Genomic DNA, 27,293 nt, shown 5'->3' on the forward strand with positions numbered 1-27,293 from the left:
GACCCTGCAATCCTTGTCAGGGGTTGAAAGGGTCTAGGGAACCTGCTTGAGAAGGCTGCTGGATCAGAGGGAAAAGTGCAGAGGGTGGAGCCCCGGCTGGAGAGGGCTCCTGCATCCGGAGAGCAGGGGTGACAGCACAGCAGAGCAGGGGCAGCAAGTAAGGAGGAAGGGGAACAAGATTAAGAGGAACAGGGCCTACGGGGACTGCCAGGAAGAGAAACTGGGTCTGGGAAGTAGAGGGGTGCCTGCTGCTTTGGGGGATGACAGGTCCACGCCCAGGACCCATGGAGCAGGGTAGGCAGGCAGGTCTGGGGATGGAGCAAGGAGAGCAGCCAGGTCCCAGTAAAGATGACCATGTGTTTTGAGGACTTAAGAGTTGGCAGGAGACCCTGAGCAGGGAGCGGGTAGCTGCCTTCTCTTGAGACGCAGGCTGATGCAGACCCCCTGAGGGAGGAGTGGCGTCTTTCCTTAGCTATGTGGAGGCCTGTCAAGGTGGAAGGTAGGACTGAAGGAGGAGGAGGAGGCTTGGAACAAGGGCCACCGGAAGGCCCAAGCCTGAGGACACACCTGGCTGGCTGAGCCAGGGGCCTGTCCAGGGCAGGCTGTCAGAGGGCGGAATGGAAAGCAGCAGGTAGGGGGCTTCTGAGGTTAGGGCCCCTCACTCAGTCATGCTGGTCACAGTTGGGTGGACTGGAAGGGCAAGTCTGCTGCTATCACAAATGCAAACACTTCTTGGAGACAAGTACACTGGCCAAACCAGTTCTGGGCAGTTCCTCCTGGACATGACCCTCACCTCAGCAGTGTCCTCCCAGTACCAGGGCCCCTCCCAGAGAGGCCCCCATTGGCTGCCACCAACAGAGGCCAACGGAGGTCCATGTGGTGGTAGTGACACCCAGCAGCCTGAGGCAGCCCTGCTCCCTTCCCAGCTTTAGAGGCACAGATCCCAGGGCTGGAAGCACTCACCCCAGCTGGACTGAATTCATGAACAGGCACCTCAGACTCCATCACCTTCTTCCCCTTCCCCCACAACGGCTCCTTGCCCCCAAATTCCCACCTGCGAACACCACTGGGCAATGCCTCCACTCCTGAACGTCTCAGATCTCTACTCACCCCATCTCTATACCAACCAGTGTAGTTTTCCTAATCTCATATCTGGCTGCCCCCCGCTGCCTGCAGAACACGGACCATCCCAGCCATGTCTCATTCAGACCCACAGCCCGCTGCATGTGTGCCATCGCGGCGAGATCTGGTGTTGAAGGCAGGGTCCATATCTGTCCCAGACACCACCACGCTGCTGAGACTGAGAAGTGCGGGTGGAATGAATGATGGTCCATGTGCCTGGCCTGGTGCCAGGTGAATATCAGGATGAGGAAGTTGTGGTACCCTGGTACCCCCAGACCATCACACAGGCAAACTGTGGGAGCCTAGAGCCCAAGCTGACCAGTTCTGGCCAGGATGGCTTCCTGAAGGAGATCTACTTTGAAGGATGAGGATTTTATAGGCAGAAATGGGATGAACAACAAGCCAAATGAAGGCATGAATGTAGGGCCCGGGAGCCTGGGCTGCTGAGGCCCATGGGCAGGAGGTGGGGGAAGTGTTGCCACAAATGCCAGGCAGGGCCCCAAGGCTGCAGTGGCAGGGCCAGGTTGCTGCCCAGCTTTCAAGATCCCTTAACCCAGCCCATGCTCACAGCGTCAAAGACCTCCCTCTCATCCCCTGAGACCAGAGGTCACTTGTAAAGTTATGGACAGGCCTTGGTGGCTCTGGGTGGGGAGATAGCACCAAGCTTGGGACATACTGAAGATAAGGGGTGGGGAAAGCATTTCTGGGACTCTCCTTCCCAGAAACCTCTGGGGTCTGCAGAAACTGCTAGCCTGGCCTGTAAGGTGGTGGCAGACAGGCTGTGCTGGGTCCTTACTCTGATCCCATGTTCTCATATTCACCCTCGGGAACAGGGGAGAAGACACTGGAGAATGTGGCCAGCCTGTCCCCTTGGAAGTGACCTGCCAGGGTCACACTGAGCTTGCCACCCTGAAGTGGGGGTGTATGAGGTCACGTTGGGGTTAGGGAGTGGGGGCATATTTCCTCAGGAGTACCCAGCCCCCAAGAAACAGCAAAGAAGGTCACATGCATAGGCCTGAGGAGCAGGCAGCAACCCCCACATCCCAAAGTCCTTAAGGAATCAAAAAGGAGAACCCAAAGCAGCTGATTCCCTGTCCCTCTCCACATGCCTTCCTCCCATTAAGTAGCTCACACTGCCTCTCTGCTCCCCTCCCATCCATGACATGGTGCTAGTCGCAGCAGGCTCTGGGCAAGGCACCAAGTAACAGAGAAGGCTCAGTGGTCTCTGAGACGGGGAGAGGACAGAGCCCTAGGAGTCACAGACCCCGCGGGCGGGGCGGGTTTGCTGGTGCAGAGCCTGGGTAGGCAGGAGCTCGTTCAGGTGGACGCTCTGTTGTGCAGAGAGGTCCACCCACTGCACCAGGGAGCCGATGTGCTAAGAAGTTAACTCACCTGGCGAACCTGTAGGAAGTGCAGCTTCCCACTCCCGTCACACATTGGGATCCAGGAAGTGGGAAGGAGCCCATCCTGACAGGGCTTCCCTCCCCAGGTACTGGAGCCCCCTTCCTGAACCTCAGGATGAGCTTTATTTGGGGCCCAAGTATTGCCAACTGTTCAAAGAGCTACTCCTCAGAGAAGGCACACCAGCAGACAGGGGACCACCTGTCACCGACTAGGGCGGGTCTCTAGGTGGCACCCTTCTAGCTGGTGAGTGTACTGTGCTCTTGCCTTTGAGACAGGATTTTGGCCTCCCACTGCCAAATCCCACACCACAGCAGTATTCCCACCAGTAACGTTCACCCCAGAAGGGAACTGGTGCTTCCCAGTGCTGCAGCCTCGGACAGGTTGTGAAAGAAATTGAGGCCACAGCCACAAGAACAATTCATACCTTTTGTAAGATGATTTATTTCATTTATCAACAACATGGGGTCAGAAAAGCCCAGCTGTAGGGGATCCTCTTATCACTAGAACCAGTCTCAAGCAACTTTATGCAATTCTGCTCCTTCTCCAGTCCTTGGGAGCTCTCAATTGCCCTCTTGGTTGCTGGGTAGGTGAGGGGCCCACCCTACCCCTGCCCACAGAAGGGGGCTCAATATATCTCAGCCGCCTCACCCCGGTGCCAGTGCCCAGATCCCTTGGGAGGACACCTTCTCAGCCCAGCAGGGACCAGAACCAGGGAGGCCAAGACAGCTGGTGACGGCACACCCTGTGTGAGCTGAGGAGCAGCAGGCCTGGTAAACCCCTTCAGGGGACCAGAGCCTTCCTGAACACTTCCCCCTGCACAGTGATCCACAGCCGACCTACAGAGCCCCACAAAGACCTGCTGCAAGCTGGCAGATAGGCTGATGTGAAGGGAGGGAGGCAAGAGTCAGCCGGCTGGGGTGCAGAAGGAAGGGTGTTAATGACCTGGGGTAAAGTGCTCTGGCCTGGGCTGCCCTCGGAGCTCCTGCCACCCTTCCCTTCCTGTTGACACCAGCCCCAGAGCCCTAATCTTCGCTGGAGTTGTCAAACTCCTCCCAGTCAGACACACTCATCACCTCCGAGGCGAAGTCCGGGTCGGCCTGGCGGTCAGGGGTCCCATAGGATGGCTCCAGGAGCAGGGAACGGGGCAGGGTGAGCACACAGGCCGCCAGGCCCGAGATGGAGTTGTCCAGCTGGGGCCCCTCCTCCCAGCAGTCCTTCTCCACGTCATAGATGTGCACGTAGCCCATGCGGCTGCCACGGTTGTGTGAGCGGCCACCCAGCACATAGATCCTGTTGTCCAGCACAGCAATGCCAGGCTCACCATGCCCCGCTGGGAGTGGGCAGACAGATGACCACTGCCCGGATGTGCAGCTGTAGCAAGCCACCTGCAAAGCCAAGGCCCGAGTGAAGCTGGGGCACCTGCTGGGACAGCACTCTTGGCCAGACCCTGGACTTGAACCAAGGCTGAGGGACATGTAGGGCTGTGGGCAAACCCTGACCCATGGAGGAAGGGCTTAGGGCCAGTGTTTAAAACATCCTGTCCAAGGGCCAGACTAACACTCTGTCCCATCTCCAGGGCCCTCAGTCAGCTTGTGGCCCCCAGTGTGTGGGTGTCTTCCAGTTGGCAGGCTGTTATTTTCCATGGTCTGGTGGTACTGGTTCTCTCCCCTCCATAAGACTGAAGATGATTGAGGTCCCACGTTATATCCTTACCCCCCGCCCCCAACCCTACCCCACCAACAGCACCCCACACCAGGTGGAGGTGCAAATACAATATGGATATAGCTACTGCTAATGACCCTCAATGTTCTCTTTTCTCAAAATTACCCCAAACAGTAAACAAATATCCTTGTTTGCTCAGGGAAAATGTTCAACCTACTAGTAACTCAAAAAATGCAAAATAGCCTGATTGGCGTGGCTCAGTGGTTGAGCACTGACCCATGAACCAGGAGGTCAGGGTTCGATTCCCAGTCAGGGCATATGCCCCGGGTTGTGAGCTCAATCCCCAGTGTGGGGTGTGCAGGAGGCAGCCGACCAATGATTCTCTCTCATCATTGATGCTTCTCTTTCTCCCTCTTCCTTCCTCTCTGAAATCAATAAAAATATATTTTTTAAAAATGTAAAAAAAATGGTCAGGAAAAATTGTCAACTGTTAACCAGCAACCATAACCAAAACCCATAAAACCAAATGCTGGTGAAGATGTAGTGAAGCTATACTGCTATGCACTTGTCTGACAAGCCAGGAAAAAAAGCAATTTGGCAATATATATTAAGAGCCATACAAATCTTACCTTTTTAACTTAATAATCAGCTTTGGTTCTCCAGCTAGAATATGCAGAATACTAGCCCTCCAAAGGCCATGTCCTAATTCCTAGAAATTGTGTTACTTAACACAGCAGAAGTGACTTTGCAGATGTGATTAAGGATGTGAACATGGAGAAGGGAGGTTATCCTGGTGGAACCACTTGGTTTCACAAGCCCTTGAAAGTGGAAGGGAAGATGTGACAGGAGAGATGAGAAGAAGGACAACCTGCCGTTGTTGGCTTTGAAGATGAAGTGGCCCCGTGCCAGGGAATGCAGAGGTCTCCAGAAGCCGTAAAGGGCCTTTAGCTGACAGCCCGAAAGGAAACAGGGACCTCAGTCCTACAACCACAAAGAACTGAATCTGCCAAAACCCTGAGCAAACAAGAATATGGAAAATAGGTATGTTGCTTTAAGTTGTGAAATTTGTAGTGCATTGTCATGGCAGCAATAGGAAACAAATACACTAGAGTTCAGTTGGTCTCACCACTGGGGGAAGGAGGTTGTTTAAAAAGAGATTGCTGAGCCCACCTCCAGAGCTTTCTCAGCGCATCTTGGGTAGGGCCTGAGAACCTGCATTTCTAGTGCATCTACACTAATAAAAGAGAAAAATGGTAATTGGCGTACGACGCTACCCTTTTCATTGGCTAATCAGGGCTATATGCAAATTAACTGCCAACTAAGATGGCAGTTAACTGCCAACAAAGATGGCGGTTAATTTGCATATGTAGGCACAATGCAGGGAGGCAAAAGGGAAAGCAGGAAGAAGCCCCCTGCCACTGACAGTGATCGGAAACCCAGGGGGGGGCTAAGAGCTGGGGGGCAGGGCAAAGGCGGCCCTGGGGCCGCCTTTGCCCTGCCCCCCAGCCATGATCAGAGAATCAGGTGCCTTTGCCGCCCTGGCCAGTGATAGCAGGAAGTAGGGGTGGAGCCAGCGATGGGAGCTGGGCACGGTCGAAGCTGGCAGTCCCGGGAGCTAGGGGTCCCTTGCCTGGGCCTAAAGCGGAGCCCACGATCACGGGGCCGCTGCAGCTGCGGGTCCCCGCTGCCTGGGCCAGATGCCTCGGCCAGAGGCGTTAGGCCTGGGTAGGGGCGGAGCGGGAGATCGCGGCGCTGCTGCCGCTGCGGGTCCCCGCTGCCCGGGCCGGACGCCTCAGCCAGAGGCGTTAGGCCTGGGCAGGGGCGGAGCCTGCAACCGCGGGGAGCTGGGGGTCCCCTGCCCAGGCCTAATGCCTCAGCCAGAGGTGTTAGGCCTGGTCAAGGGGCCGATCCGGTGATTGGTGATCGGAGGGTGATGAGGGTCAACTCCTCTGGCCAAGGCATCAGGCCTGGGCGGGGGCTGTCCCCTGCCCAGGCCTGATGCCTGGGCCAGAGGCATCAGGCCTGGGTGGGGGGCGGAGCCGGGGATTGGGGGGATATGATGGTCCCCTTGCCCAGGCCTGAAGCCTGGGTCAGAGGCATCAGGCTTGGGCGGGGGGTGGAGCAAGCGATCAGAGGGAGATGGGGGTCCCCTGCCCAGGCATGATTCCTGGGCCAGAGGCCTCAGGCCTGGGTGGGGGTCAGAGCCAGTGATCCGGGGGAGATGGGGGTCCCTGTCCAAGCCTGACACCTCTAGCGGAGGTGTCAGGCCTGGGCAAGGGGCCGATCAGGCGATCGGAGGGTGATGGGGGTCTACGCCTCTGGCAGAGGCAACAGGCCTGGGCAAGGGGCAGAGCCAGCAATTTGAGGGGTCTGGGGGTCCCCCTGCCCAGGCCTGACGCCTGGGCCAGAGGCATCAGGCCTGGGCTGGGGGCAGAACCAGTGATGGGGGGAAATGAGGGTCCCCTGCCCAGGCCTGACGCCTCTGTCAGAGGCGTCAGGCCTGGGCAAGGGGCCGATCCTGCGATTGAAGGGTGATGGGGGTCAACGCCTGAGGGCTCCCAGTATGTGAGAGGGGGCAGGCTGGGCTGAGGGACACTCCCCTACACACACCCAGTGCACGAATTTCATGCACCGGGCCCCTAGTTCTAATATAATGTGAATGCTACTGGTCTGGGAACCATACTTTGAGAACCACTGCTCTAGCCTAAGGAAATAATCCAATATACCAGAAAAGCTCTATAAAGCAAATATTACTTATTATGTTATTGGAACAGTTAAAACTTAGACCAACCCAAATGATACACTAGTCTGAAAGAATTCTGCACAGCCAGCGAGGTAGGGGTAAATAGTGGCTATGGAGATCAAATAGTAACTGGAAGACATCCTCGATGAACTTCAGCCAGAAGTAGAATGGGAGGTTCTTTAACTATAATTGGGTGGAAACCATGCATAGGTAGAAGGACAAAAAAATAGTGGCATGGGGCTGGATTATGCGTGTTTTTCTTCACCCTTCTCCATTATTTAAAGGTTCTGCAATGTGGTTATATTAACTTTACAATTAAGGTTTTTATAATAATAAAAATATGTGAAACTATTCCATATGATTATAATGGCAGGCACATGTCATTAGACATTTGTCCAAACACACAGAATGTATACCACCAAGAGTGAACCCTGATGTAAACTGTGGATTCTGGATGATAATGATGGTCACTGTGGGTTCATCAACTGTAACAAATGTCTCACTCTTGTAGGAGATGTCGACAGTGTGTGAGTGGGAATGGGGCTAATATGGAAAATCTCTGTACTTTCTGTTAATTAAAAAAAATTTTTTAGAGTAGTTTTAGGTTTATAACAAAATTAAGAAGGTATAGAGATTTCCCGTATATGCCCTGCTCCCACATATACACAGCTTCCCTCAGTATTTACAACCCCTACATGTGACACATTTGTTACAATTGATGAATCTATACTGACATATAATCACCCAAAATCCATAGTTAGGGCTCACTCTTTTTTAAAATATATTTTATTGATTTCTTACAGAGAGGAAGGGAGAGGGATAGAGTTAGAAACATTGATGAGAGAGAAACATCGATCAGCTGCCTCCTGCACACTCCCTACTGGGTATGTGCCTACAACCAAGGTACATGCCCTGGACCGGAATTGAACCTGGGACCCTTGAGTCTGCAGACCGACGCTCTATCCATTGAGCCAAACCAGTTAGGGCAGGGCTCACTCTTGGTGGTGTACATTCTATGGGTCTGGACAAATGTCTAATGACATGTACCCATCATTATAATATCTTACAAAAGTATTTTCATACTTTCAAAAATCCTCTGTGCTCTATCTAGTTTCTGTTCAAATCTGCTACGAACCAAACTGAAAAATAAAATCATTAAAAATATTTTTGCTGGAACCTGTAACTGCTTAAAAACAAACAAACAAACAAAAAACCCCCAAAAAACAGCCCTAGCTGGTTTGTCTCAGTGGGTAGAGCATCAGTCTGTGGACTGAAGGGTCTCAGGTTCGATTCTGGTCAGAGCACATGCCCGGGTTGCAGGCTCAATCCCCAGTAGGGGGCTTGCAGGAGGCAGCCGATCAATAATTCTCATCACTGATGTTTCTATCTCTCTCTTCCTCTCTGAAATCAATAAAAATATCCTATCTAATAAAAGAGAAACATGGTAATTGGCGTACGACCGCTACCTTTCCCATTGGCTAATCAGGGAGATATGCAAATTAACTGCCAGCCAAGATGGCAGCCGGCAGCCAGGCAGCTTGAAACTAACATGAGACTTGCTTGCTTCAGTGACAGAGGACTGCAACATTCCCCGCCTGCCTTGCTGGCCTCTGAGCTGGCAGTTTGAAACATAGTTACAAAAATAGAAGCTAAACAAAACCCCAGAAACCAGCTTTCAGCTAGCCGGGATCTCAGACCTGGAGTTGATACAGAGTTTCGATTGTAGAACCTAAAGAAACCAGATACCTGCTTTCAGGAGTGGAGGCCTAAGAGCTGGAGCCTCAGAGCTAAAGCTGGCTCAGAATAAAAAATAAAAAAAAGAAAAAAAGGAGCAGTTGGGAGCTTCAGTCCCAGCCTGAAAACAGCCCTCAGCCCCTCACCCAGACTGGCCAGGCACCCCAGTGGGCACCCCCACCCTGAAGGGTGTGTGACCAGCTGCAAACAGCCATCATTCCCTCACCCAGGCTGGCCAGGCACCCCAGTGGGGACCCCCACCCTGATCCAGGACACCCTTCAGGGCAAACCAGCCAGCCCCACCCATGTACCAGGCCTCTATCCTATATAGTAAAAGGGTAATATGTCTCCCAGTACCGGGATCAGTGGAGCTGAGAGGCCTCCCGGCACTGGGATCAGCGTGACAGGGGGCAGCGCCCAAACCCCCGATCGCCCTGCGGCTCTGTGTGTGACAGGGGGAGGGGCCACAACCTCCCTATCTGCCCTGCTCTGTTCATGACAGGGGAAGGCGCCCCAACCACCTGATCGGCCCTGCTCTGTGGGTGATAGAGGGCGGTGCCCCAATCCCCCCTCCCCCATGGGCCCTGCTCTGTGTGTGATGGGGTAGAGCCATAACCTCCCCATCGGCCCTGCCCTGAGTGTGACAGTGGCGGCGCCCCAACCCCCTGATCAACCCTGCTATGTGGGTGATAGAGGGCGGCGCTCCAACCCCCTGATCCGCCCTGCCCTGAGTGTGACAGGGGGCGGTGCCCCAACTCCCCTATCGGCCCTACTCTGTGAGTGACAGGGGGGAGCTCCTCAACCCCCTGATCAGCCCTGCTCTGTGCATGACAGGGGGGAGCTCCTCAACCCCTTGATTGACCCTGCTCTGTGCGTGACAGGGTACGGAGCCCCAACCCCCCTGATGGGCCCTGCTCTGTGCATGACAGGGGGCAGCGCCCTAACCCCCTGATTGGCCCTGCTCTGTGCCTGACAGGGTACGGAGCCCCAACCCCCCTGATGGGCCCTGCTCTGTGCGTGACAGGGGGTGGCACCGCAACCTCCCCATCGACCCTGCCTTGAGTGTGACAGGGGGCGATGCCCCAACCCCCCAATCGGCCCTACCCTGAGCGTGACTGAGGGTGGCATCGCAACCTCCTGATCCGCCCTGCTCTGTGCATGACAGGGGGTGGCGCCCCAACTCCCCAATCGGCCCTGCTCTGAGCCCGACCAGGGGCTGCACCTAGAGATTGGGCCTGCCCTCTGCCACCCAGGAGCAGGCCTAAGCCAGCAGGTCGTTATCTCCCGAGGGATCCCAGACTGCGAGAGGGCACAGGCCAGGCTGAGGGACCCCCCACCCCCAGTGCACAAATTTTTGTGCACCGGGCCTCTAGTAAAAAAAATAAAAAGGAGGCACATGTTACAAATAATTTTTCATCCATAACAATTGGAAGGGGCAGAATAACAACAGGTGTGTAAGGCAGCCCAGCCGAACTTACCTGGTGCACATCCCTCCTCTGGCCAGCATCATTGTTGCTGCCCCCGATCACATACAGCTTGTCCAGGAGGGTGGCCATGCCATGCCAGGCCCGCCGCACAGGCCCATCCGCCAGAGCTTGCCAGGTGTTGTTGTCTGGGTCATAGCAGTGCGTCTCCCTTAGGTAGTCCTCCCCTCTGCGGCCGCAGGTAATGTACATCTTCCCCTCCAGTGTGGCACCAGCATGGGCATACACCTACATGGGCCATCAAGAGAACAGGGGCAGATGGGGAGGGGGCAAGAGGGCAGTGAGGGAGGGCAGCCAGCGGCCTTTGCCAAGGCTGCTCCTACCCTTCAACTGCCTGACACTTCCTGGCTTCACTGATTTCCTCTTCTCATTCAGATGAGAAAGCTCCCTGGATTTTTGCTGGGCGTACTGTCTAGTCACCCACCCATGTCCTTTTCCTAATGGGGAATGATTCTACAGAGCCTGAGCTTCCACAGGTGAAGAACGGGATCTGTCAGTTCTGGGAACCCCTGACCCACCCTTTGTTGCCTACCTCCACCTCTCCCCATTCCCAATGGCCAGCCAATCCTCCAGACCTGCTGACCCCGCTTTCAAAATATTTACTTGCAAATGATGGCTGGTACAGTGAGGGGAAAAGTGAGGTGCAAAAGTCAAAAAATCAAACACCAAGCCCTGGCCGTGCGGCTGAGTTGGTTGGAACATCGTCCTGTATATTGAAAGGCTGTGGGTCTGATTCCCAGTCAGGGCACATACCTAGGTTGTGGGTTTGATCCCTGGTGGGGCTCATACAAAAGGCAACCAATCTATGTTCTCTCTCATATTGATGTTTCTCTCTCCCTTCCTCTCTAAAATCAATAAGCATACCCTCAGGTGAGTATTAAAAATAATAATAAGAACACCAAGAGTAATTTTTAGCCTAGCCAGTGTGGTTCAGTGGTTGAGCACTGACCCATGCACCAGGAGGTTGCTGGTTCGATTCCTGGTCAGGGTACATGCCTGGGTTGCAGACTCATTCCCCAGTGAGGGGCGTGCAGGAGGCAGCTGATGGATGTTTCTCTCGTCGATGTTTCTATCTTTCTCCCTTCCCCTCTAAGTATCAATGAAAAAAAATTTTTTTATGTTAATTTTAAGTTATGGGATTGTGTGTGGGAAGAGAATGCACCACCCTGCCTTTAATTTTGGCCCTCCACCTTTCATGTGCTTTCCATTGTGCTCAGCCAGCCCCCACCACAGGCACTCCTCACGCTAGTCACTCCTGCCCAAGGACTCCCTATCTCATAGCTACCACATGTAAGGCCCTCCTGCTGTACCAGTGGGTCCCAAGGCAGAGCACTGTTTGTTTTGGGGGAGAGGAGCCCCATGAGGTATGGAGGTTGCAGGGTTTGGTCCAGGGAGAGTCACTATGCAGGGTGGCATAGACAGAGTGCAGAGCAAGGGACAGAGCAGTGGGCATGTCTTCGCCCATCAATGGTGGAGAACTAGGGAGATTGTTTTTTTTTAAAAGTTAACTCCATTTTGATGTAAGTGTAGATTTGCATGTAGGTCTAAGAAATAATAAAGGCCCCATGTACCCTTCACTCAGAGTCCCCAGTGGTAAGAGCTTGTATAAGTACAACACAACCAGGATGCTGGTGTTGGCACGGTTAAGAACACAGGACATTTCCATCTTCACTAGGATCCCTCCTGTTGCCTGTTCATAGTCACACCTATTGCCTTCCTGCCCTGAATCCCCTTAGTAACCCCTGGCAACCACTAATCTGTGTTCTCCACTTTGTCATTGGTTGTCACTATTTTTAATTCTAGCCATTTTGAGAGGTGGTCTTCTCACTATGGCTTTAATATACATTTCCCTAATAATTAATGATGTGCTTGTTTGCCATCTGTATATCCTCAATAAAAGTCTTTTGCCTTCTTTTTAAATGGGTCTATTTGTGTGTGTGTTTTACTGATGAGTTTTGAGAGTTCTTTATATATGTTATGTAGTCTTTGTCAGATATGTGATTCGCAAATATTTCTCTCATTCTGCAACTTGTCATTTTAAAAAAATGTTTTCATTGATTTTTAGAGAGAGGGAGTGGAAGAGAGAAACATCAATGTGAGAAACAGATTGGCTGTCTCCTGGATGCCCCCTACCGGGGATCGAGCCAGCCACCCAGACATGTGCCCTGGCTGGGACCTCTTGGTTCATGGGTTGATGCTTAACCATTCACTAAGCCACAACAGCCAGGCTTACTTTGCTTTTTTAAAAAGATTTTTAGCCCGGCCAGCATGGCTCAGTGGTTGAGCATCGACACATTAACCAGGAGATCACTGTGCAATTCTGGTTGCAGGCTTGTTCCCTAATAGGGGGTGTAGGAGGCAGCCGATCAATGATTCTCTCTTATCATTGATGTTTCTATCTATCCCTCTCCCTTCTTCTCTGAAATCGATAAAAATATATTTTTAAAAAAATTGCCCAGCTGGCATGGCTCAGTGGTTGAGCACCAACCTATGAACCAAGAGATCACAGTTCAATTCCCAGTCAGGGCTCTATCCCCACCGTGGGGCATGCAGGAGGCAACCAATCAATGTCTCTCTCTTGTTGGTGTTTCTCTCTCTCTCCCCCCTTCCATTCACTCTCCCTAAAAAAATCAATGGGAAAATATCCTCAGGTGAGGATTATATTTTAAAAAGACTTTTAATTGATTTTTAGAAAGATGAAGGGAGAGGGAAACATCAATGTGACAGCGAAACCTTGATAGGCTGCCTCCTGCACACCCCCTACCAGGGTTTAAGCCCACAAGCTGGGCATGTGCCCTGACTGGGAATCAAACTGGCAACCTTGCCCTAACCGGTTTGGCTCAGTGGATAGAGCGTCGGTCTGCGGACTGAAGGGTCCCAGGTTCGATTCCTGTCAAGGGCATGTACCTTGGTTGCGGGCACATCCCCAGTGGGGGGCGTGCAGGAGGTAGCTGATTGATGTTTCTCTCTCATCGATGTTTCTAACTCTCTATCCCTCTCCCTTCCTCTCTGTAAAAAATCAATAAAATATATTTTTTTAAAAAAACAAAAACTGGCAACCTTTTGGTGCACAGGACGATGTCCAACTGAGCCACACCAGCCACGGGTATTTCTTACTCTTCAATTTGCATGCCTTTTTTTTCTTTTGTTGCCTTATTTCACTGGCGAGAACTTCCAGGACTATACTGAATTAAGAGTGGTGAGTGCAGATATCTTACCCTGTTCCCCACCGTAGGGGAAAAGCATTCAAATCAGTCTTTTACCATTAAGTCTGTTGGTAATAGGATAACTATTGTGAAATGTATTTTTCTTCATTGTCTGATATGACCATATGATTTCAATATGGTGAATTACACTAACGGACTTTCAAATACGAAACTAGCCTCCATCCCTATAATCAACCCCATTTGGCAATGGTGTGGTGGTTTGTTTTGTCATTTTTTGAGTTCTATTTGCCACTATTTTATTAAGGATATTCATATGTATATTTATAAGAGGCCTGCCCCCCTTTTTGGTACTGTTTTTGTCAGTTTTGGTATCAGGGTAATATTAACTTTATAAGATGAATTGGGAAGTATTCTCTCCTCCTTTCTGGGGGGAAATCACACAGAACTGGAGTCAACTTTTCTTTAAATGTTTGAGAGAATAAGAATTCTCCAGTGAAATCACCTGGGCCTATAGTACACATTCCTCAACAGGTATAGAGCTATTCAATTTATCTGTTTTATGCTGAGCAAGCTGTGGAGACTGTAGTTTTTTTGAGGAATTGATCCATTTCATCTAAGTTGTCAAATTTACATGTGTAGAGTTGTTTGTATTATTCCCTTTTGACATCTGCAGAATTTGTAGGAATGCCCAATTTCATTCTTGATATTTTTAATTCTGTCTTCTCTCTCTCTCTTTTTTTTTTTTTTGTCAGTCTTTTTTAGAAGTTTGTCAATTTTATTGATCTTGTGGGGGGGAAAAACACAGTTCTTTGGTTGATTTTCTCTACTGTTTATCTGCTTTTAATTTCATTGGTTTCTGCTCTTTTTATTACTTCCTTTCTTCTGTTTGATTTGGATATATTTTGCTCTTCTTTTTTCAGGTCTTTGAGTTTAGACTATTGATTTGATAATCTAATGTATGCTCTTAGTGCTACAAAATTTCCTGGTGGAACAACTTTAGCTAGGTACAATAAATCTTGAAACATTGTCTTTTCATTTCATTTAGTTCAAGGTATTTTTATTATTCCCCCTTGAACTATGGATTACTTAGAAGTGTGCTGCTTATTAGTTTCCAACAGTCTGGTCAGTTTACCTCCAAACTATACCTCAAACCCATCCATCTTCTTCCTTCTCCAATAGCCTCCACCGTAGCACAGAACTTCTGTCCCTGCTCCTGCTTCTTTAACTCCTCTTCTCTTCACGAGCACTTTCCCTTTCTCAGAATAAACTATGAAGTCCCCTCCTGGCCTACAAGGTCCTTCCTCCCTTAGTCTGACATGTCGCCAAATGGACCCTCCCCAAATAGTCTATCTAGATCTGTCCTGCCAAAGCCCCCGCCCCCACCTCCCCACCCCAAGCCCTGTTTAGCACAACCTCCTCTTAATTTCCTCATCGCACTTACCACAGTTGGGAATTATTTTACAGATTTGTTTAGTGGTTAGGCTGTAAACACCATGGGGGAACCTTTGTCATTTCTTGTCCTCATTGTATCCACAGGTATTAGAAAAAGGGTAGGTGAAAAATAAAAAACCAAAAAACAGAAAAAGGATAGGTGCTTAATAAATAGTTGCTGAATAAATGAATGTATGAAGTAAGGAACACTGGCAGTCAGGAAGAAGTTAACTAAACTGGTGGTCGCTGAGGTCCAAAAGGTTGGCAACCGCTGGACTGAAGGCTAAGGGTTCCCCTCTGTGGCCAGACTGGAGAACCACAGCTTCCCAGACAAAGATCCCTCAGGCTCCTCCCCCACACATCTCTCACTCCCATCTAGCACCCTTGCAGAGAGGAATTCAGTTCATCCTCATCCACCAGGTCTCAAGGAGTCCTGATATTTCCCATGCAAAATCTGCTCCTTTCTCCAGAATGGGGTAGAGAGTATCCTTCTAGAGGGGCTCCCTTCCCCAAAGAAGCTGAGGAGCGAGGAGCATGCCAGCTTTCCCTGCCTGAAAGGAATCATGGTAGGAGACCCTGACCTTGGAGAGGAGCTGGACTCACCAGGGAGTCCCCTAGCTCCCAAGAGTCAACGTCTCAGGCCATTGGGGACTGGGGAAGGGTGAGAGATAAAGAGGGGATGTGTGGAAAGAGGTTCAGGAAGGCAGGAGCTCCTTTCTGCCAAGGTCCCAGAGCTAGTTCCGTAGAGCCCAAGGCAGAGCCCCACTCATCCCCCATGCCATCCCCTGCTTCTGAGGTGCTCAGGGATCCCCAAAGGTGTATAACAGATGCTCTGAAAATTACAATGCCGGTACCAACAGGGTGCATACCTGGGACTTGGGGGATCAGCTAGCCTCTTCCTAGCCCTGGGCTCTCATGTCTGGTTTTGGGGCCAGGATCCAAGTACCCCAAAACCATAGGACAAAAGAGGGTCCTCCCTAAAGCAAAGATCTCCAAAGTGGAACAAACCAAGGTTCTGTGTAGGAGTTACATGATCTAAAAAAAAACAACTAAAAAAAAAAAAAAAAACTTGAAAAATAAAAATTCTCACATGTTTTTGGTGTTTTAAAGGCCCCACCCTCCAGGGGACCTTTAGAGAAGTTTGAGGCTTCTGAGCCTTCATCTCTCTTGTCTAACATCTCTGGACACATCTTAGCTCATCTCAGCTGTGCTAAAGGACGGATGAGGGGAAGGTTTCTGTCTGCATTTGAACTTCAGGATTAAAGTAGCTTCCCAGGGCCAAGGTGGCAAGACAAGAAGGGATGAAATTCTGGGGAATGCGGTCTGGGTGCTTGCTGAGGGTCTCCCCAGGTAGTTGGCAGAACCTCAGCGGTCCCCCTCCTGCTCTCAGTGCAGGGTCTTTGGAGGGATGTGGACTCAGCTCACTGGCCCTGACTCCCTGGCCAGGTCTTTGGCTCATTCTACACACCCCAGAAAGGAGCGGGTGGGAAAAACCCCTCTTGGAAGGGCTTCTTTACCTCCCTCTTGAGCGGGGCCACATAGGCCCAGGTGTTGGTGGCAGGGTCATAGCGTTCCACAGCATTCAGGTCAGTGTGGTAGTCCCGGCCCGCCACTGCGTAGATGTACCCGCCCACGACACACACACACAGGTCGGCGTGCTCCTGCTGCAGGGACTGGATCTGGAACCAGCGGTTGTGCCGCGGGTCATACCTTTTGAGGGGACATGAGGACAGCACATCACTGACAGGTGAGACAGCACCTCCTGTTCTGCCCACGTCCCCTAAACCCTCCCATCATCTGCTTCCACACACTAGCACACACCCACTCACAGTCATGGCAGCAGACTGATGCACACCTGGGAGGTGTGGCAGAAGCCTCCTGGGTTTCTGCCCACGAAGCTGGTCCCCTCCAGGTATAACCTCTGGTATGGTTCTTAGCCCACTCTACTATCCACCCCAGGCTGACTGAGGGCTGTTCTTAGGGCCACCTCCATCTCATCCCATGGCCCCCATAGCCCTGCCCCCATTCATTCAGGATGACCATGAATTGTGGATGGACACAACAGCCTCCTAGCTTCTAGCTAACACCAACACTCCCTCATGGGTGGTCTGCTCGAGCCTGCCACGTGCACAGTGCCCACACGTGCTCATCACAACCACCTCTTCATCTCTTCATGCACCTCATGCTTTCCCAACCTCCCCAACTGGAGTGCCCTCTCCACTTCTCAAGGTCTCCCTCTCTGTGAGATTCAAGGTGCTATCTCCCACACTGGACTGTGAGTATCAAGAGGGTGGAGTCCTCTGGGATTCCAGGTCCTCCCATGAAGCTGGAGGAGTCAGCCTGGCCTGCAGGAGCACTGCTGGGCCAACTGGGAGGAAAGCTGACCTCTACTAAGTCACTGCTGAGCCCCAGCACCATGTGAGCAGGTAACCGTTACCATAAGTTGTTCTGACATGGAGGCCACTTTCACACCCTTTTCCCTGGAGATGCAGTTGTCCCCAAGTCAAAGCCCTTCATGCTCCTTCCTTCTCATCAACCTTTATCAAAAAGTCTAGTCCCCAAGCAGCTTCATCCTGCACTCCTGGGCAAAGCCCACCCCATCCCTCTTCTGCCTTCAAAGGGCTTCGAATTCTCAACCCAGGTGATCTCAGACACTCCAGACCAACTAACTATAATCCTTGCTTTCTCCTGCACTTTGGACCTATACTGCGACTGCCTCCCACCCATCTCCAGCTGGCTACTCACTTGTCCTAAATGGAACCCCATGCTTCCTCTATCCATTGATCCTATCCTCACCAGCAAAGCTCCTGGTCACACTCCAAAATCCTAACACTGTAGCTCAGGCCCTTCAAAGCCCAAGTCCATACCCAACGTTCCAGCCCCCACAGCCTGACCCAGGTTTGCCTCACTTCCAGGGGGCCTCCTATTGCCTCTATCCCTTCTTTCCGTGTCCCAGGCCTGGTGCTCTGCAGGGCCTATGTGGTGTGTTGTTTGGGTGAACACAGATGATCACAAAGCCGAAAGGGCCCAGGGCCCTGTGCACCTGAGGCCCAAAGCCCACTCTTTCCCTGACCGGCATCTGGCCCTTTTCCCTGAGCATCCATTCACCCAGGTGCCTGCACTTGAGCTCCTGCATCCGGAGCCTCCTTGCTCAACGGCCAATGCATAGATATAGCATCTTTCAGATAAATGGTTTTATTTCTACACAGGAAGATGAACTCCAAAGAGAGTAAGTCAAACTTCAGGTTCTGAAGAGAGTGAATAAAGTTTTCTTTGGCCTGTGTCATATGCGGTTTGGTGGGGAAATCAGATGCATCCTTTGCCCCAAAGCACAAGTTAGGCACGTTCTGCAACTGATTCTTCCTGCCCTGCCACCCAGGAATTCCAGGAAACAAGCTGTCTCGGGAGTAAGGGCTACAGGAGACAGAACATGTATCTGGGTCACACACAGTTCTGCCCACTTACTTGGGTACATCTAGGCATCAGTTTTACTCTAGACATTCACTCAGTCTCCGCACCTGTCCAATAAGGTGATGCGATCTGCCTAGAAAAGCTATCATGAAGGATCATAAAGGACAACATACATAAAAAGGGTCCTTGTTAACCTGAGGGAAGTTTGTAAAGGACCAAGGTTCACATCTGTATTCCTAGACCTCAGCGTAGCACCTGATCAAGGTACATCATGCACTGTCTGCTGAATAAATTAACGAAGGAGTAAGATTACTAGCAGTGAAATAATTCCTTCTTTCTACAAATATGCACTGGCCACCCAACATGGATCAGGCAGTGCTCAGTGCTGGGGATCCAGAGGGAAACTCAAGACAAGGGCCCTGCTTTCCATCAGAGTGGGAAACAAGCTAAAGAGAACAGAGTGAACAGTGCTCAGTATAATGCGGGTACAACAAATATAATAATAATAATAATAATAATAATAATAATAATAATAAAAGTGATCCACCTGGCAGCAAGGTCGGGGGAGAGCAAAGCTCTCACAGCCTCCTGAGAAGGTGACATTTGAGACCTGAATGACCAGAGGCACAGCCAGGTGAAGGTCAGGCTGGGAACAGGTAGCCAGTTCAGTCCAGAGTGCACCATTCAGAGGCCATCAACTAGCTAGGATGGTGCCTTCTACTGCCTTTCCTGTGCATGACACTCATTCATGTACATGTCTCTTTTTCCCTATTTCAAACAATTTATTTATTTATTTACTTTTCCTCTTCAACTGAGCGCACAGCTTCTGGAGGGATGCACATGGAGCAGTGAGGGAGGAAGGGGACTCCAGCCAGATCAGCCAAGACAATCCTAGAGATCAAGGAGGTGGCAGATGTCACAGCCAGATCGCCCTCACAGCCTCTTCTTCCCTATTCTGAGCCAAGCATAAGTCAGCATCTCCCACTAGAGTGACACAATACCTTCTAGATCAGCCGTGGGCAAACTACGGCCCGCGGGCGGGATCCGCCCGTTTGAAATGAATAAAACTAAAAAAAAAAAAAAAAAAGACCGTACCCTTTTATGTAATGATGTTTACTTTGAATTTATATTAGTTCACACAAACACTCCATCCATGCTTTTGTTCCGGCCCTCCGGTCCAGTTTAAGAACCCATTGTGGCCCTCGAGTCAAAAAGTTTGCCCACCCCTGTTCTAGATGCTTCCGCTTACTTCCTTCTGGTCTCCTGCCCTCACAGCTTCCTAGGCAGGGTTCACTTGGATTTGTGGCTTCAGATTTAAGGACACACACACACACACACACACACCACATCAATAATTGAAAGGCACCAAAGAAAGTCTACTAAATTTAACAAGAACCACAGTTTCACTGATTTCTTATCTCCCCACTGTGTCCTAAATTCCACATTTTCCTCTTTATTGGATTAATATTCCACTTTGTTAGAATAAATCCCCAAGTAATATTCTTTTTCTAATAAAAAATAAGCTTTATTATTGCATATAAGAATATAATCAGTTTTAATCATTTTAATGTAGATTGTGGATCATCCAACTGCAAACTCAGAAGTGAAATCTAGAGTTAGTACAAATATGTTCTGGGGCTCTTGTTAAATTTAGTAGACTTTTTCTTTGGTATTTCCATGACTTAAGCATTTCCATAACTAGTAATGAAGTTTATTACAATTAAAAAATTATTGGAGAACCAAGATGGCGGCATAGGTTCACGCCGGAGTTTGCTGCCTTGAACAACTACTTCAAAAGTGAAACTAAAAAACGGAAGGGACATCACCCAGAACCACTGGAACGCTGGCTGAGTGGAAGTCCTACAACTAGGAGGAAAGAGAAACGCATACGGACACTCAGAGGAGGCGCAGTGCTGAAGTCAAATTCTGAGGTGCGGAGTGCGCGAGCGGGCTGGCGGCGGAGGGCGCGGTTGGCGTTTTCAATCGGGAGGGAGTCAGACTCTGAGCTCCAGATACGGGCGAGTCTCTAGGGACCCAGACTCAAACGGGAGAAGCAGGACTGTCTGGCTTCGGTCAGAGCGAGTGCAGCTTTCTCTCTGAGCTTTGCAGCGGGTGCTGGGACTCAGAGAGGCAGAGCCCCTGGGGACAGGACTGAGAGCCGCCATAACTGCTCTCTCCGGCCCACCCTGTTGATCCTGTGCGACCCGCCCCGCCCAAGCCCTGCACAGAGGCATTTGCCGGATAGCCTCAGGCAAAGGCTAGATTAGCACCTCCCTAGAGGACAGAAGTTCTCTCACTGCAGACACAGCTGATTCTCATAGCCACTTGGCCTAGAGGTCAAACCCTCCCTGGTATTAGCTACAGCAATCAAGGTTTAACTATAAGACTGCGCACAAAGACCACTAGGGGGTGCACCAAGGAAGCATAACAAAATGCGGAGACAAAGAAACAGGACAAAATTGTCAATGGAAGATATAGAGTTCAGAACCACACTTTTAAGGTCTCTCAAGAACTGTTTAGAAGCCGCCGATAAACTTAATGAGATCTACAAGAAAACTAATGAGACCCTCGATCTTATATTGGGGAACCAACTAGAAATTAAGCACACACGGACTGAAATAACGAATATTATACAGACTCCCGACAGCAGACCAGAGGAGCGCAAGAATGAAGTCAATGATTTGAAATGCGAGGAAGCAAAAAACACCCAACCGGAAAAGCAAAATGAAAAAAGAATCCAAAAATGCGAGGATAGTGTAAGGAGCCTCTGGGACAGCTTCAAGCGTACCAACATCAGAATTATAGGGCTGCCAGAAGATGAGAGAGAGCAAGATATTGAAAACCTATTTGAAGAAATAATGACAGAAAACTTCCCCCACCTGGTGAAAGAAATGGACTTACAGGTCCAAGAAGCGCGGAGAACCCCAAACAAAAGGAATCCAAAGAGGACCACACCAAGACACATCATCATTAAAATGCCAAGAGCAAAAGATAAAGAGAGAATCTTAAAAACAGCAAGAGAAAGAAACTCAGTTACCTACAAGGGAATACCCATACGACTGTCAGCTGATTTCTCAACAGAAACTTTGCAGGCCAGAAGGGAGTGGCAAGAAATATTCAAAGTGATGAATACCAAGAACCTACAACCAAGATTACTTCATCCAGCAAAGCTATCATTCAGAATTGAAGGTCAGATAAAGAGCTTCACAGATAAGGAAAAGCTAAAGGAGTTCATCACCACCAAACCAGGATTATATGAAATGCTGAAAGGTATCCTTTAAGAAGAGGAAGAGGAAGAAAAAGGTAAAGATACAAATTATGAACAACAAATATGCATCTATCAACAAGTGAATCTAAGAATCAAGTGAATAAATAATCTGATGAACAGAATGAACTGGTGATTATAATAGAATCAGGGACATAGAAAGGGAATGGACTGACTATTCTTGGGGGGGAAAGGGGTGTGGGAGATGCGGGAAGAGACTGGACAAAAATCGTGCACCTATGGATGAGGACAGTGGGTGGGGAGTGAGGGCGGAGGGTGGGGCGGGAACTGGGAGGAGGGGAGTTATGGGGGGGAAAAAAGAGGAACAAATGTAATAATCTGAACAATAAAGATTTAATTAAAAAAAAAAAAGAAGTTCCAAAAAAAAAAAAAAAAAAAAAATATTTGAATTATACTATAAGTCATGGGAATACCTAAGGAAAAAAATTATTATTCTAAGTAGGGTCAGAACATGTGGCAACATGAGACCAGCTACTACCAGGTAAGGCATGCAATCAGTTTTCAGAAGCCCAGAGCTATGGGAAAGGTGCAAACATAGAAGGTCGATACTAAAGATGCAATCAAAGAAAGAAACAGTGGTATCTTGGAGGCAAATACAATTTGCTCCAAAAGAGGTAACTTTTTATATAGTTTCTGCACCAATGCTTTAAGATATAACCTGGGAAGTCCCTAGCTCCTTAAAGTGCAAACCCTAACTTACTGCAAAATCTTGTTTTCTTATATTCTGAGAGCCTATAGGTTCAAAGGCTGGTGAAATAATGGAAGGGGGAAGGGGAAAGAACCAAACTCAGATCAAATTAAGATCCATCTTCCATCTATCAGCTTTAAGAATCCACTGGGAGAGCCCTAGTGAGTTTGGCTCAGTGGATAGAGCGTTGGCCTGAGAACTGAAGGGTCCCAGGTTCGGGTCAAGCGCACAAGCCCGAGTTGCGGGCTCAATCCCCAGTAGGGGGCGTGCAGGAGGCAGCCAATCAATGATTCTCTCTCATTATTGATGTTTCTATCTTTCTCTCCTTCTCCCTTCCTCTCTGAAATCAATAAAAATGTATTTTTAAAAAATCCACTGGGCGATTAGGGAAACATTTGCTCTGTAGCGATGACAGACCCCAGGACCCTCCCCGACACCTTGCCAGATGCTCTGAACCCCAGCTCCTGTGTTGCCTACTCCCACTAGGCAGGTCTCACAACCCCACCTGTCACAGCGATCCACTTCCTGAGTGAAGTTTGAGGCTGTAGTTATCAATCACAGGGCTGATATTAGCATTTTCCAGAGTCCAGCTTGGGTCTCATAGCACATGTTCAAGAAAGGGGAATTTAGACCAATCCTGTGTGAAACTGCATGTAACAGGACAGACTATGGGCTAGCAGCATCCCTGCAGGCACACAACCACCCTACCATGAGCTGAGGGCTGGAGACCATGACTTACAGGTCTGTGGGTTGCTCAGCAGGGAGATCTGACCTTGACTCTCCAAATGGGAAGCTGAGTGCCCTAAAGAACAAACTTCGAGGCTTGGCTAGAACCTGATGCTGCCACACCCACTGGGGACGGCATTTGGTATGAGTGAAAGTATTGCTTCCTGGCTTTGGGTCTCATCGGTCTAACAAAGGTAATCACTTCCGAGCCCAGGAGATCAGAAGTGGCTGAGGAATGGTCACCTCCACCTCAGTCCTGGTCACCATGCTTCTGAGAGGCATAGCCAGGCCAGACCCCACACCTCCCTCAACCCAGAAGGTAAAATCATGGACACGAACTTGGTCCGCACCCAGCTCACAGATGCAAGAAGCAGTTGGAACTCCTGCTCTCCCTCTGCAGCACCATCTTTCAGTTTGTGCAGGTGGAAACTTCCCACAGGCATCAAATCCCAAGAAATCAAACCAAAGTATAGTGGACGGGACCTGAAAACCTAATGGCAGCTGAGGCAGTGGGGATTTAAATAAATTTGTGGAATCGCAGCCTCATAGACTGACAGAGCTAAAGCCTCCTACAGACCATGGCAGACCACAACCCCCCCCCCCCCCCAGAAAATTGCCTTTTCCGGAGACCACTCTGCTGATGACAGGGCAGAGGGTAAGGGTAAGGGTAGGGATTTGGCAAGAGGCTCAGCGACGCCTGTTGCCTTTCCTGCATCCCTGAGCTGAGGACTGCACACCCTGGGGAGCAGTAGCAACAGGAAGTCATGCTCCACTACTGGCTTGTGGTCAGAAGAGCAAAGCAAATAGGCAAAAGGAAGCTGGGACGAGTTGTGTCAAAATTCAAGAGAGGGCAAAATGGAAGGAGCAACTGCCTGTCCATGATCCCAGCTTCTAAATCCCCTCCTTCTGAGGCCTAACTGCCCTTCCTGCCACAGGCTTCCCTCCCCTGCACCAGCCAAGTGCAGAGTCACAACTTAGCCCCTCACCGACAAGGCAGCAGGGTGTGATCCAGGGTGAGTGTGCTCCTGAGAAGGGGACAAGAGTGAAAGAAAGCAATCCAGGTCCCCTTTTCCTATGTCACCGCCATCTACATTCTCCAAATTAACCTGAAATTTGTTCCGCAAAACAGGGGTACCTCAACAAGCACAAGATCAATATAAAAGGCTGATCACCTTGGTCCATGGTGATGTGCCCATGCAGAACCTCTCCCTAACCAGCCCTCTGAGCTAGTGATTCCTACACTACAGCATCACCCGCAGTAATATGGCCCAGGGTCCCTTCTTACCTCCAGCATCGGGACTCAGCGCGGAATCCCTGGACATTGTTGTCCCCTCCAATCAGATACACAAAGTTGTTGAGCACTGCGATGCCCTGGTTGGACATCCGGGGGGCCAGGGAGGCGGTGAAGTGCTTCCACTCTCCCAGCAGGGGGTTCAGGTACTTGGCCTGGTCACTGAGGACCGTGGATGGTGTGGAGTGAATGCCCCCAAAGCCCACAACACACTGGAAGTCTGACCGCAACTCCGTCTGTGGGCTCTGTAGGCTGGGCTGCAGGCTCTCGTTTTGGTGGTACATGAGAGCATTGGCCACTGTGTCCCTCAGTGGGCTGGGGTCCAGCTTGTCATGCAGCCGCTGGAGGACCTCAGGTTCCATTAGGGGAAATCGCACTGTCTCAAGGAGCTTGGGGGGCTCTTGCAATGAGATCTGGTCTGCTTGCACCTGCTCCAGGGTGTAATGGTAGAGCAGGGCACCTTCATACACCTCGGTCTCACAGGAGACCTCCAGGCGGTTGCTGCTGAGGAGAGAGTAGACCTTCTCCAGAGGAAGCTGGCGGTACTTGTCAGTCCTTGAGAAGGCCACAAAGTTTTTGAGGATGTAGGTGTCCAGCTGCTTGGTCAGACGGCTCAAGTCAAATAGCTCTGCCAGCCGGTAGACATCAAGGATGTTCTCCTCATCCACCCAGGACACGAGGAAATCACAGCAGAAGTGGATGATTTCTGGGATCTGTGAAGACAACAAGACTCATTCAAGCCTGGGAAACAGTGTCTGGGCGCAGAAGACAGTGACAGTAGTTACATGCCTTACGTGGCTGTCCTCTGAAGCAGGTTCCTGCTCCCCCTGGCCCTCTCACCACCCCCAACCTTTCCTGGAGCAGAGGCTGGTGCAGCCACTTTTCCCAACACTAGAGACAAATGGGGTTCACTGCAGATGGACTGGGTTTAAATCCTGGCTCAGAAGAGATCTGCAGAATGCTCTGAACCTCGCTGAGCCTGTTTGCTTATCTATAAAACTAGAGGCCTGGTGCACAAAATTGGTGCATGGGTAGGGTCCCTAGGCCTGGCTAGTGATCAGGGCTGATCTGGTTCCCTGCCTCCTCCTTCCCTCACTCCCTCAGCACCCGCTGCTCCACTGGTCGCCTGCCATGTTCTGTGTCGCCCCCTGGAGCAACTGAACTCCTGGTCTCCTGGTTGAACTCCCAAGGGGACAACTTGCATATTAGCCTTTTATTATATAGGATAGGGATAAAGTAGAAAGGAATCATTTCAAATGACATCATGCCTAGGAACTCCCTGGCACAGAATGGACCCCTGATATATGTCAGTTGCCTTTTAGATCAAAAGTACTGGATCTCCAGAAAAGCTGGAAGCTGCACAATGACCATGATGTCCACTGTCCTTGGTTTGGAATACACCTGGGACCTCCACCCCAACCCCCAGCTCCTTTCTGCCACAAACCCCACAACTGGAGGCCCAGCCAAAGCTTCAGGCCCAGGAAATCTGCCCACTCCCCCAAGAGAAAGGCCCCAAGCTACCCACATACTAAGAACCACCCACAGGCTCTGGCTGATATGGCTCGGTTGGGTGTCGTCCTGTGCACTGAAAGGTTTCATTTCCTGGGCCGGGCACATGCCCGAGTTACAGACTTGATCCCGAATAGGGGCATGCAGGAGGCAGTTGATCGATGTTGTACTCTCACATCAATGTTTCTCTCTCTCTTTCCCTTCCTCTCTCTAAAAAATTAATAAAAAACCACCAGAGGGCATTCACAAACACCCACCCAGCACTCAACCTGACCCAGAGTTGTCTCTCTCTCTCTTTTTTTTTTTTTCTGACCCAGGGTTCTTGAAAGGCTGAAAGCCTTCCTGCAGGATAGAGGCCGGCTCAACTCATCATCAAGGGGGTTCCCTGGTGGCCTGCACCTTCCCTTTCCCAACTGTTCAGAAGACCCAGTGAGTTGGAAAGAGGGCAAGAGAGAGGATGACACTAAGGTGGGAGCTGAGAATTGGGCCACAGGGTTAAAGGACCCCAAACCCTTTAACCAAAGGGTGATTAGACAACCAATGCATGACAGAATAAAGGAGACAGAGAGAAGGGCTCTAGGAAAAGCTGCCCAGGTATTGCTAAATTCTTTAGGAAAATAGGATTTGGGAATTTCTCTAAAAACAGGATCACCTCACTTTTTCAGCATCATTAACAAATTGACCAGTGCACAGAGAACAATTCTGCTGGCATCTGAAGCTTAAACATTTATAATGGTTTTACTTTTAGTTTCCAGGTGATATGTGAAAGGGCTGAATGAAAACCTGCAAAGTTCCAGGCACGTATTTCCCCAAATGGAATGTCCCCGGGGTGCTCTGTTGGGTCATGAAAGTCTTTACTCAACCACAGTTCCTCTCTTAGCCTGAACTTCCGCTTTGCTTCTTCTTCCTAAAATGCTACTTCTGATTTGTCATGAGCAGGACACCAAGGACCTGGGTAGAAGTGAAAGCAAACTGCCCTCAGTGGGCCTGGAGAACCAAAGCCTCCTACATAAGGATCGTGTAGCCTTCTCATTGTCAGAGCAGTGGGCCCTCTGCCGGATGGAATCTCACAGAGGAGTCACCTCGGGCCCACCCCATAAAGGAGCCCCACAAGGGGCTCAGAGGAGGAAACTCATTTGCCAGGGGTGACTCAGTGGCGATGGTCTTGCTGGAATTCAGACACAGGGCACAGCATGTGGGGGGTGGGGACAAGTCACCAACAGCTGGTGGCTACACGAACAAACATGATCTGATGGGCCTATGGACTTGGAACTGTTATGCCAAGTAAAACTTGCTTTAAAAACATCATTGCACAGCCCTACCTGACTTGGCTCAGTGGAGAGAGCATAGGCCTGAAGACTGAAGGGTCCTGGGTTGAATTCTAGTCAAGGGCACATGCCTGGGTTGCGGGCTCAATCCCCAGTAGGGGGCATGCAGGAGACAGCCGATCAATGATTCTCTCTCATCGTTGATGTTTCTATCTCTCTCCCCCTCTCCCTTCCTCTCTGAAACCAATAAAAATATATTAAACCCTAGCCAGCTTGGCTTAGTAGATAGGGCATTGGCCTGTGGACTGAAGGGTCCTGGGTTTGATTCCGGTCAAGGGCACATGCCCGGGTTGCAGACTCAGTCCCC

The 27,293-nt window shown here is 50.4% G+C and overlaps 1 protein-coding gene across 2 annotated transcripts in view; it reads right to left on the reverse strand.

Annotated features, from left to right (window-relative positions):
• Window positions 1-2,934: 2,934 nt before the first annotated feature.
• Window positions 2,935-27,293, reverse strand: part of KLHL22 (kelch like family member 22) — a 35,311-nt gene continuing 10,952 nt past the window's right edge. For both annotated transcript variants that reach the window (XM_036354272.1, XM_036354273.1), the window contains exons 4-7: window positions 24,144-24,862; window positions 16,265-16,457; window positions 10,144-10,377; window positions 2,935-3,911 (exon numbers count right to left, since the gene is read on the reverse strand). In XM_036354272.1, the coding sequence (XP_036210165.1) occupies window positions 3,549-3,911; window positions 10,144-10,377; window positions 16,265-16,457; window positions 24,144-24,862 (1,509 nt within the window). In that variant the 3' untranslated portion in view covers window positions 2,935-3,548. The remainder of the gene's footprint in view (window positions 3,912-10,143; window positions 10,378-16,264; window positions 16,458-24,143; window positions 24,863-27,293) is intronic.

Source organism: Myotis myotis, unplaced genomic scaffold (assembly GCF_014108235.1).
Source record: "Myotis myotis isolate mMyoMyo1 unplaced genomic scaffold, mMyoMyo1.p scaffold_m19_p_20, whole genome shotgun sequence".
NCBI lineage: Eukaryota > Metazoa > Chordata > Mammalia > Chiroptera > Vespertilionidae > Myotis > Myotis myotis.